The sequence below is a fragment of the Sorex fumeus genome, unplaced genomic scaffold (genome assembly GCF_029834395.1).
Source record: "Sorex fumeus unplaced genomic scaffold, SorFum_2.1 ptg000035l, whole genome shotgun sequence".
Classification (NCBI taxonomy): Eukaryota; Metazoa; Chordata; class Mammalia; order Eulipotyphla; family Soricidae; genus Sorex; species Sorex fumeus.
The window spans coordinates 32,076,500-32,089,276 of NW_026606092.1; the positions used below are offsets into that span (position 1 = coordinate 32,076,500).

General features: G+C 43.8%; 1 protein-coding gene across 2 annotated transcripts in view; it reads right to left on the minus strand.

Moving 5' to 3' along the window:
• MGAT5 (alpha-1,6-mannosylglycoprotein 6-beta-N-acetylglucosaminyltransferase) overlaps positions 1 to 12,777 on the minus strand; it is a 318,860-nt gene that overhangs the window by 224,328 nt on the left and 81,755 nt on the right. The window contains exon 2 of one of the 2 annotated variants that reach the window (XM_056117604.1): positions 5,065 to 5,447. In XM_056117604.1, the coding sequence (XP_055973579.1) occupies positions 5,065 to 5,305 (241 nt within the window). In that variant the 5' untranslated portion in view covers positions 5,306 to 5,447. The remainder of the gene's footprint in view (positions 1 to 5,064; positions 5,448 to 12,777) is intronic. The other variant, XM_056117605.1, reaches the window with a different exon arrangement.

Below are 12,777 nucleotides of genomic sequence, written 5' to 3' on the forward strand. Positions count from 1 at the left end.
AATGAGCCGGTTGAAAAACCCAGACTCTGAACCACTCAACTCTCATCCTGTCATGTCAAAGCATTTATTTCCCAGAGACAGAGAAACATATCCTGAGATGGGCACCGCGTGAGACCGGTATCCTGAGAAAATGCAAACAGAGGCAGAAGAATATCAAGACATGAAACAGAATCTCACCCAGTGTACCTTCAGGAGGGCAGGAAGACAGATTCGGGAACTGTCTAGATGAAGAATTCACAAATATTTTGGAAAGGATATCTAAAAGCGAACACTTTCGATTTGGTTGTTTCAAATGCAATGACTCAGCCCTACCATTCTACTGCAAAAGCAGTCTCTGAAGTTGCGTGCAGAAAGGGCATGCTTGATTCGAAGCATCTCACACATAAAATGGGAAGCACCTAGCCCATCGTCTTAGCTTGCTGACCAGGATATAGACCATAGGAGTTGTAGAAAACTGTCAAGTAAGGAGCAGCAGATCAGATGAGAGTTCAGAATGCATGATGGTGATTGCGAAGAGTTGGCTGGAGTAGGCACACCCTAAGTGTTCTGAGAACTAAATATTCGTATTACCATGTTTCATCTGTTACTGCAGGGATTGTAAACAAACAGGAGAGGATTTGTTTCAATAAAACTGTGGACACAGACAGGCTTCTAAATTTGAACCACAGGGCATAATTTACTGAACCTACTGCTCTAGGATTTCGAGTCAGAGAGTCTAATAAACCAAATCTGCTACAATCCTTCTTTAAACACCTGTCACCCCTGTTGAAGACCCATTTATAGCAGATGAAGAGTCGCCGATTATATCAACATTGGGGAGTGAGGGTAGGGAAGGAGTTCATGCATTAGTCATTCAACTGCTCACACAGATCATAAAGTTATCAACTTTATCCTCCAGGAGCAGACGACTTGGTAGCACTGCACATATAAGCTGGATTTGTGAAGAGTCTGCAAACTGGCAGCCCAGGTATGCCCACCCATTCTACCGGCCCAGCTAAACTACTGATAACACTACAGGTTTGGCATCACCATTACCTGGTGACACATCCACACTGGCACTGAAGGACTCCAGGAGAAGTGTGCTTCATCAGACTGACTCTCTGAATTCCCAAGGGTGGTCCTGGGCCATCTCATCTTCCTTAATTTGGACGTTACTGACCAGAATGAGGAATCGGGGATAAATTTTCTTTTAATTTTTAGGAGCACAGGGAGTCTGAGCCACACCTCTATGGTGCTCAGAGGCTACATTTAGCTCACTCTGTGCTTAGGAGTGACCCCTGGCAATGCTCTACAGACCATATTTGGTGTTATATAAGGCTAAAACCAGGGTTGCCCACATTGTAAAGCAAGCATCTCTCCAGTTACTTGTCCCATTTTAGATAACATAAAACAGTTATCTAATCTACTCTTCTTGTGAATTTTCATGAGATAAAGTGGGTAGATATGATTTGCTATTTCTAATGCAGCATTTCTTCAAGGAAAGAGGGAAAAAGTTGCCCCCCACCCCTCATATCTGGAAGTAGATGGTCACAACTAGGGGACTGCTACTGGCATCCAGTTAATAGAGACACCAGGGACTCTGCTAACCATCCTGCAATGTCTGAGCTGAACTGCACAATAAACAATGATCCACTTCAAAATGCCAGTGGTGCCAAGTGAGAACCCCTAGGTTAGCAGGTCTTCCTGAAGAAGAATCGATGGCTCAAGCACGTAAGCACAGCTTCATTTCAGAAACTCCACTACCCAGACCACATTGATTGATATGCTGAGTTGATTAGATGAGAGAGAAACATAACAGTGTGAGTTAAACTTGCTGATGGGAGCTATTTGGTTGGCTTGTTGTTGCTGAGAAAAGAGAATTACTTTAGCAAGGTTCATCTATAGAGAAGTTGGAAAAAATAATGTGTGTCATTTCTTTGAGCTTGAATATCCAGAGATTATAAGCATTTCAGGGGCTTGAAATGCTAACAGGCTACTCTAGGATTTGGAGTGACTTCGTAAAAACAGTCTCTGAGAGATCATAAAGCTGAGGCAAGATCTCTGTGCTTTAGAATGTGAAAGACTCAAGGCCAGAGAAATAGTACAGCAAGCAGGTGCTGGCCTGGCACCCAACTTCGACCCATCTGACATGGGTTCCATTCTCAGCACCCTATAAGGTCCCCGGAGCCCTGCGAGGTGTGATCCTCAGTGTAGAGCCAGGAATAAGCCCTGAGAACCTCTGAGCATGGCCCAAAAAACCCAAATCAAAACAAAAATTAGAATATGGAGGACACTACCAGTGTTTGGCAGTGCATGGAAATCATAAGACTGAAGGCAGCATTAGAAGGAAGCTATCCCTTTCCCCACAAATGAGCTAAGTATGGAATGTGGCACACACTGAACCAGAACCATGCATCTTCCTTACTGATTCAATTTACCTGTCCACGTTGCTAACCAACACCAACGGTGACAACTAGCTTTCTATTTTTTCCCTGCTGTTTTACCTGTAATAATTAGGAGACATGACCAAAGAGCAAACTAAATGAGAAATTTTAAAATGAATCGTCTAAAATTCTCATAATTTTTCAAGGTAGTTCTTAACATTGCCTCATTTTATTAATCAAAAACAGTGGCACACTGGACACATTAAAAGGCAATGCCTGAAGATACTATACTATTCTGAGTAAATTTATTAAAAAAAAAAAAACAGTGCCACCATCCAAATAGCCACTAAAATGAGAGTTTTCACAATTTTTGCTGCGGTAAGGCTGATACACATAAAGGTGTGAAGCTATACTTCAATCACAATACTGAAGCCAATGACAAATCAGTAAAATTTGATTTCAAGACAAGTTACCACTTTCTCCTTATATAAAAAAAACACAAATGATAATTTTTTTAAAAAGCAACCAAGTGGGCTGTAGTGACAGCACAGAGGGTAGGGCGTTTGCCTTGCACGTGGCCGACCCGGATTCGATTCCCAGCATTCCATATGGTCCCCTGAGCACCGCCAGGAGTAATTCCTGAGTGGAAAGCCAGGAGTAACCCCTGAGCAATGTCAGGTGTGACGCAAAAAGCAAAAAAATAAAATAAATAAATAAAATAAAAAGTAACCAAGTATCAGGTGCAAGACCAATAGTACAGCATGTAGGGCATTTGCCTTGCATGTGGCCAACTGGGCTCAAACCCCAGCATCTTATACGGTCCCCCAAGCCTCAGCATCTCACCAGGAGTAATTCCTGAGCACAGAGACAGGAGTAATGCCTGAGCACATTGGGTGTTTCCCAAAAGAAAAAGTAACCAAACATCTTGAATCATTTTCATCTGGAAGAAATGCATGTACATTAAGTATGATTTACTGTGTCTGATCTCAAGCTTCAAACTTCGAATGCACAAGTTCAGGAATCACCATTTGAGCCTCAGATACTTCTGGGAATCATACTTGATTGATCGGGTCATAAAGAAGAACATGTTTGTTCATCTCATTTAACCCCATTCTCTATCTCGTTTGCATTATAGGTCTCAAATATTGAGGTCACTAAAGCTTCTGATCTGTCATTGAATGGTAACAAAAACTTGATCTGGGTGACCTGACACTGATATTTAGACTACACTGATATTTAGACTGAATTGTCTGAAACACAGTGTGTTGTAGATTTCATTTGCAATGTTTTGTTTTGTAGCTTGCATATATTTGTAAGTATCACGTGCACATATAATGCATAAGTATTCTTGTGGGTATACACAAAATATCAGGACAACACACATTTACGTGTGTACAGGGTGGGTAAATACTAGATTAGTCCACTGAAGGAGATTTACATGTGATTCTCTTTATCCTTCATGTTATCTGTTATTCCATGTGAGAAATCATCTCTCGAATAAAAACCCCAATGTTGGGATAGTCCCCTGGGTTAAAAAACTTAGGTCTTTAAGAAAATAATTTGGTCAAACAAAAATGCAATCAGAAATGAAGAAAATAAAACAGTTTGATAAGAAATTGTCACAACTTTACACTGTCCTTTTAAAGGCTCCTGCTGCTTGACTATCTGAAATACCCCAGCTTCTGCTCTTCATAAACCTACAGAAATTTGATGCATTAATTGAATGTCCTTAATATTTCTCTCAAGTTAAACAATGAGTTCTGTATTGGGAGCCAGACTCAGGGAGAAATTGATTTATTACTTATTATTCTACAGAATAATAAATAAATTTATTTATTATTCTACGGAATAAGTGGGCAGCCTGTGAACTCACTTGGGGGTGCCAGCAGACCCTAAAGCTTGTGTGTTTGTTTTTCTCCTTTTGTGTCTCATTCTCTGTGGCCAACACCCACTAGATAGAGGTTGAAAAAGCCCATCCAAATGGCTTTATTAGTAACGATATTTGCCAAAAGAAAGGTAAACAATATTTCGTACACATATTCCTTTTACTCCACTTAGTTTCAAAAAATGATTTCAGGCAACCAACAGAAAACAAACACACCAAAGAAGTTTCCTTTCATTAGAAACAAGGACAAGGAAGAAGAGTAGTCAATACCGAAGAAGTTGAAGTTTCAAGCATTTAGCCAGCATGTGAATTATGATGTCCTGCAGAGGTAGATAATAGTGGCCAGAGGAAGTCATGCATTAGGCTCAGAGTTTCCCGGCATCTGAAGAACATTCTTCTGAATCCTCCTTACCTCACTCCCACCAGTCCTAATTAAGCTTTGTTTAAGAAAAGCTAATGAGAATATTTTTTTTAACGTTCCCTGATCACACTCCCAGATGAGATCATGTAGTTCAAAAGCATGTTGGAGGAGGAGCTCACTGCAAAAACAGCCAATAAAGCACTAGTGACTGTCCCCGAGCCCCTGAAGTTACATGTCCATGTGGACACAGCTCAAAGATTCCCAATGGGTATCGCCTCACCTTTCTAGAAGTCTCCCTCTATGTGGGAGATACAGCATGTAAAGGAGGTAATGAGGAAATATATTCAGTGCATATTCAGTACATATTGAAGCTCTGTGCCTCAAAGCCTCTGGGTCCTTTGGAGGCAAAGCCAGGCTCCAGAGAGAGAGAGAGCGCGCGCCAGGAGAGCACTTACCATAAGCTGTCATGACACCAGCATATGGTCCGTCCACCACATTCCTGTTCTCTTCGGCCAGCGCCTTGATGTACCTCTTGCTGAGGTCGAGGATCTGCTCTCGCAGCATGGAGCTGCTTTCTGGCTGAGTTCGCTGCTGGATGGTAAAATGCAGGAGCATCATACCCCAGATAAAGCCAAAAGTCACGAGGAAAAAGCCCAGCTTCTGAGAGGACAGCTTCCATGGAGTAAAAAGAGCCATAGCTCTCCAGCAACTTCACCTGCCCTTGGCTCTCAGAGTGCAGAAGGGAGACACAAACTCATGGTGCACGCCGGGGCTGTGGGTGTGTCGGCCTCACTCCGGCTCCTGCTTCAGCCAGTTTCCTCTCCTCACTTCCATTCTGCTGTGAAAAAAAAAAAAAGAAAGAAAAAGAAAAAAGAAAAGTTAGCAGAGAGGGGTGATGACCAGACCCAGTGAAAGAAACCCGAAGCCACGTGGGCACTCAGAGACCTCTAAAGCGTACACTTCCTCTTCTCTTGGTTGGCTGGTTCAAGGTCTTCTGTTCTTACCGAGGAATGGTAAGCTGAGAGGGGGAAATCAGACTTGGTGACACGAAACTGTACAAACATAACGTGGGGAATGTGTGTCTGGGTGTGTTAACAGGTGTCGATTTGCCGTTCCAGTCTCGTCCAACTTTCAAACAGGAAGCTTGTTTTGCAAGGTGGGCAGGGGGAAGGATATTTCACCGAACGTCAGCAAACACCCAAAGGCGGGGTGGAGTTATGTCAGCATTGGGCACTTGGAGCATTGGTAACTGGAGCTTACAAAGTCATTATTATGTGCTCTGGCAGGGATTAGAGAACATTGCTGAAGGGGGGAGCAAGAAAGCTGATGCCTCCTCCTTGAGGCAATCTCAGGAACAAGGGCGAGAATGCTGACATCTGAGGCAGGTAGGAACAGCAATTATTAGCAGCACTGAGGGATGAGTGCCAGCCCTAGGGGCTGCCTGGCTTTCTCTCCTGGGGCCATCATCCCAGAGAGGCTATGCCAGAGGTAGCCAGGTTTCCCCTCCAGCTGTCCTGGGTGAATCGGGCACCAGACTACTCATTTATACTCAGGAAAATGTGGAGTTCAAGACAGCCTATTCCACCATGGTTCTCTCACTTGCATGAGACAGAAAGGGAGCATTCAAGTCACAGCTTCAGTAGCAAAGTGGCCAGATGTGATCTGATAACAGTGAAGGCTGGGTCGAGGTCTTCCATCAAGGCTGTGAACGGCTTGCAAATAAGGCCAAGATTATCTACCTCTCCACTCAGAGTGTTGGGTCCCCAAACCAACAAGCTTGCAAATAGCACTACTTTCCAAGTATGCCATTGGGAAAGGCTGAGTGATGGTCTCCCTCCCAGGGTGTATTGTGAGTGTGTAAGTTGCAGGTCAGAGGATTCATCTTTCTAGACAGCAATGGAGCCTTTTGGGAATGATGTGCCTCCCTGTCTTTTCCTCACCTGCCAACAGTCAACAGTAGTTGGTAAGACAACAACTACTACTAAGAGTAAAGGAAAAATACGTTCTGTCTATGTCCTAAGCATTGTGATAGGTGCTTCGGCTGCTTTTACTACTTATGTTTTTATCAGTAGAATTAGCGCTAAGATCTCTGTCTTACAAAGGAATAAATAAGATATCAGGAAATTCACTTGTTCATGTTCAATGGGAAAGGAAAAGAAACAAAAGCTTGTCTGGGGGGGGGGGGGCTGGAGCGATAGCACAGGGGGGTAGGGCATTTGCCTTGTACCACGCAACCGATCTGGGTTCGATTCCCAGCACCCATACGGTCCCCCCGAGCACTGCCAGGAGTAACTCCTGAGTGCAAAGGCAGGAGTAACCCCTGTGCATCACTGGTGTGACCCAAGAAACGCAAAAAAAAAAAACCTTGTCTGTGAGTAAGCCATCTCTCCTCCTACTTCCTCCCCTACCAGCCCGAGTAGCCAAGTAGGGGTGGTGTGTGCAAAAGGGTTGGGAAAAGTCACTAAGGAAACTATCTGGAGAGGCCCTCTGAGGCTCAAAATATCAATAAATCATGTACTACCCGACTCTTCAGAGAGGAAGCTTATCAGCTGAAAGTTGCTCCTGTTCCTTCTCGGCCAGTGGGTCTCAAAGGAAGAGCACTGACTCATCAACAGCAGAAGAAAGTCATGCAAATGCTTCAACCCAGGGTGGAAGAATCCTACACTTCAACAAGCAGACCATTTCATGCCCTGGTCCCCTGCGGCCACAACGGGGACCCCAGCTCACAGCATGAATTGCAGAAGTTCCTCGGATGCGATGGGCCCAACTCCCACACTTTCTGGCCTGCGCACCACGACCCACACTCCTTTGCGGCCTGCATGTTCCTCTCCTTGTCTGTCGATCAGCCAAACCTCATTCAAACCTCACCCATTTTCCCAGTCCTCGCTGGTCCCACTGTTCTTCCCCAGCCTGCGATTTGGAAAATTTAGAGTACTGCCAGTTTCTCTGTGGGCCCCCACTGCATCCCTTCAAGAAATACCCAGCATCCTATTTCAGACAAAGTCACTAACCCAGGGCCCAGTTAATCACTGGCTAAGCAGATTGGTCACCTGGGAATGATGGTGCTTTCTTCAGCCTTTCTCTCTGCTGGCCCCCTGAACAGCAAGCACCTGCCTACCTGCCTTCCACCATTCATCTACATGCCGAGATGGGGGCTGACACTGAACAGACTGAGTGCCCCTTCCAGAAGCCAGGGCTCTCGAAACCATCATTCTAGCTGGGTACTGCCCCAGTTAGTGAGGAAGTGGCAGCATTTCCTTCCCTTCACCCCCATTTAGTCAGCGCACCCCAGGACAGAAGGGATTTTTCTGGGACAAGTGACTTAGAGTCACACCAAGAAAAGCCATTTTCTGGTGATCTTCTCTTACCATTTTAGGAAAGAACCACCAGTACATACGATTTCAGACAAAAGCAGACTCTACTTCCTCATTAAGCTCCTGAAGAAGCTTCTCAAGATTACAGAGTTAAAGGGTCAAGAATTAAAGAGTTGGGTTGGTGGGAATGCCGACTGGTCCAGCCCTTCTGGAAAACAGTATGGATGATTCTCAAAAAACTAGAAATTGAGCTCCCATTTGACCCAGCAATACCACTCCTGGGAATATATCCCAGAGAGGCAAAAAAGTATAGCCGAAGTGACATCTGCAATTGTCTGTTTATTGCAGCACTCTTTACAATAGCCAGAATCTGGAAAAAACCTGAGTGCCCGAGAACAGATGACCGGTTGAAAAAACTCTGGCACATTTACACAATGGAGTACTATGTAGCTGTTAGAAAAGACGAAGTCATGAAGTTTACATACAAGTGGTACTACATGGAAAGTATCATGTTAAGCGAAATGACTCAGAAAGAAAGGGATAGACATAGAAAGATTGCATTCATCTGGGGAACATAAAGTAACAAAATAGGAAACTAACACCCAAGTATGGCAGAGATTAGTACCAGGAATTTTACTCAATGACCCGGAGGACAACCACACATGTTAGGAGAAGGGGGAGCTCAGAAAGAGAAGGGAACACCAAATAAAGGGTGTTGGGAGGATCCGCCCATGATGGGAGAGCATGATGAGGGTAGACTGTCGACCAAGCATGGTTGCCCCTCAATGCCTCTTTTGCCGACCATGGCACCCAAAAGGAGAGAGAGGGAAATGCCCTGCCACAGAGGCAGGGTGGGATAGGGACTGGGTGGGGAGAGGATGCTGGGATCCGAGGTGGTGGGAAATGCACACTGGTGGAGGGATGGGTGTTTGATCATTGTATAATCGAAACCCAAGCACAAAAATGTGTAAGTCTACAACTGTACCTCATGGTGCCTCACTATTAAAAAATAAATAAATATTAAAAAAAAAGAATTAAAGAGTTGGGGCTGGAGCGATAGCACAGCGGGTAGGGCATTTGCCTTGCACGCGGCCCACCCAGGTTCGATTCCCAGCATCCCATATGGTCCCTGAGTATCGTCAGGAGTAATTCCTGAGTACAGAGCCAGGAGTGACCCCTGTGCATGGCCAGGTGTGACCCAAAAAGAAAAAAAAAAAGAATTAAAGAGTTTCAGTGGGAGAAAAAAAGGCAAACCTCTTACCCTTTACTTAAGGGTCAGGTGAGGGATTTCAATTTCCTAGTATTATATGCGAAGAATACCAAAAAAAAAAAAACCCACAAAACAACAAACAAATAAAAAAGCCCCAGAGTCAACTCAAGAAACTCAACAAAGTCTCAATTACCCAGTTCAGAGACATGCAAATTTGTAGTTAAAAAAAATTTCCCAATTCTAAGAAATTCAGAGTATGGTTCTGATTACAGAGGGCCTGGATTTCCACCCCCCACCCAGCACCTTCTTTGAATTGCAGCTGTGACAACAAGGTACAATAGTGATAACTGATGCTTTTAATAGACAAGATTATTGCACGTCCACCACTGAAGTGTCAGACCACTATCTGGTGTCACTTTTCTTCTTCTTCTCCCCGTACTGGACCCCGCTCCTACCACACAAGGGCAACCACAGTTCTGCAGGCAGCCTCAGGGCCTGTCAAAACACAATACTGCATTTTCTCTTGCTTTGTTTCTCTACACTCCACCATGCGTGAGATCACTTGGGGTTTGACCTTCTCCCCTTGACTTCTTTTACTTTACGTGACACGGAAAGCCCAGGTTTTAAGGGATTCTGGGACTCCCAGGAATAACCTTCTCCCCAATGATGTCTAAAGTGTGAAATGACAGCAAGTATTTCAGCATATGCTAAGCACACTTAGAAAACTAAATGAGATTTCACCTCTATGACTCCTATTAAAAAGATAAAATTTTAAGACCTTTCAAAATCATGATTGGGAAGACACACTAATCTTCCCTATTAATTGGAGGACAACAGGGATAACCAACCTCACCAGCAGGGATTGGTGTCATCATCAGAAATGGCAGTTCATTAAGAGACCACAGGCCAACAGTGACCACAAAGTTGTTGGTCAGGGTAAGAATTGGCCAGTCTGCAGGCCTTCTAAGAGCTGAGTTCTTAGGAAAGTGGAACCAATAGGATCTTAAAGGATGATAATATATACCTCAGAGGGTCTATCTACCAACCAGACTAACAGGAACTCAGAAACTTCCCTTTTTGGTTCCACCTCCAGAAAGACATCTGAACCAAGTCCACATGAACTGTGTTAACCCCCCAGGCCCATCCCTGCTATAAACCCTTCTATGAGTATGTCACCTCTATTTCTATCTTCCTCAAAGGGCATCCTTCACCTCTTTTCTTCCCATTCATGCCTCCACCAACAAAATCTAACACCCACGTTTCCCAATGTGATAAATAACTGCCGGTAAGGAAATGAATGAAATCTCTTTATTTAAAATAGAGAGATAATACAGTGGGAGAGGTGCTTGCCTTGCAACCAGATTCAAGCTAGACACAGTCTCCAGCACCATATCTAGTCCCTTCAACCTCGCTGGAGTGACCCTTAAGCACAGAGAGCCAGGAGTGACCCCTTAAGCACTGAGGGATATGGCCTGAGAACAAAAAAATTAAATAATAAATAAAATCAGATGTAAAGACATCTAGTCATGTCAGGAGTCACTAGGAAAATGCATATCAAAACACAGTGAGATACTCATGCACACCCATGGGGACGGCTGTAATAATTTAAACAAAGACAGCTGAAAGCAAGTGTCATTAAGGATGTAGAGGAATTGGAGCCTGCCATGCGCACAGATGGGAAAGCACAGTGATGCTGCCTGTGTGGAAGAGTCTGGCAGCTTCTCATATGGCTCAGCACGGAGTTACCCCATGACTCAGCCCACTGCACTCCTCAGAATTCTCTCAAGGGAGCTGAAAACGTAGGTCCACATAGAAACATGTACATAAATGTCCATGGTAGCCCGACTCAGACTAGACCCAAAAATGGAGCCACTGAACCACAAGAAACAAAATGAAGTATATCCAGAAAAGGAATATTATTCATCCATAAAAAGCAATGAAGTACTTGTACATGCTGCAGTGCAGATGACCCCTGGCAACCCCCAGCTAAATAAAGATGCAGTCACAAAAGACCATGGATTGAATGAGGCCATTCTGAGGAAATGTCTAAGTAGAAAGTATCAAGGCATGTGCAGAGGAGGGTCTGGGAGAAGAGGGATAGAGGGGTGACTCTAACGTAGGCCGGGTTTATTCTGTGGAACAACAAAAATGTTCTGAAGTTGACTGTGGCAACAGAAACTTAATTCATGGATACAATAGCACTGTAGCACTGTCCTCCCATTTTTCAATTTGCCTGAGCAGGAACCAGTGGCGTCTCCATTGCGAGACTTGTTACTGTTTTTGTCATATCGAGTACACTGCAGGGAGCTTGCCAGGCTCTGCCATGCAGGCGGGATACTCTCGATAGCTTGCCGGGCTCTTTGAGAGGGATGAAGGAATCGAACCCAGGTTGGCCACATGCAAGACAAATGCCCTACCCACCATGCTATTGCTCCAGCCCATACTATAATTTATGTTATAGAAAAAAAAGATCCTACTTGCTTCTATAGGTATAATTTAAATTTCGAACGTCACTGTCACTGTCCTCCCATTGTTCGAGTTGCTCAAGTGGGCACCAGTAATGTCTCCATTGTGAGACTTGTTGTTATAGTTTCTGGCCTATCCAATACGTCACGGGTAGCTTGCCAGGCTTTGCCGTGCAGGCAGAATGCTCTCAGTAGCTTGCCAGGCTCTCCAAGAAGGGCGGAGGAATTGAACTTGGGTCAGCCACGTGCAAAGCAAACACCCTACCCACTATGCTATCACTCCGGCATGAATTTAGAATATCTATGTTATTTGATCTGGGAATTGGTGCTTGGTAAATACTATTATTTTCTTATTTGCTTCAATAAAATTCAAGTCCAAATACTGACTCCTAAAACACTATATGACAAAGAAGATTATTGTACTCTAATTAAATACTAAATTAGAGCTGGTCATAAATTTTAAGTTCAGAGGCTGTTTGTCTGACCTTATCATAAACAGTAGCAAGAGTCAGATAATGACTCAACTCTGAAACAATTTTCTAATACTTCTCTTTCCAATCTCTGCATCAATTTACATTAAGAGCAACGTAAAGTGCTTGAAAATTACTTTTTAAAATGGGAGCCATTAGCATTTGCAATCAGGATGAATTTAAGCTTCATTATTCCACAATCAAAATGAGGTATGGACACAGACTAGATGCTAAAGTCAAAATGACTGTATCCCATCTTACCAAACTCCACATTCAGTGCTCACTAGAGCTGACGAGTGATGATCTAATAATAAACTCTGAACAGGAAACATAGATGTACACATATCAAATATCCTTATATAGACCAGGAGACTACCTAAGGCCTTGCTTAGGAAAATAATGACCAAGGACAATGCCTCAAACTGCAGAGTATGTTAATAGATGCCCCCCCCCAAAAAAATTTCCATTTCTCAGGTAGTGTTAAAATCAAACCATGTACACTAGATTATATGGTCTCCACCTCTCCGAATGGTATTTACTGATCAGCCACCAATAGACACTCAAAATAGAAAGATTTGTCAATATGAAACACAAAACAGAAACCATCAGATGGCATTAAGGAGCTGTGAGCCTAATGCAAGGTCCCACCAACCTCAAGGGGTTGGGAGAATCAACAGATAACAGGAAGAAAAACACACACTGGCAGAAT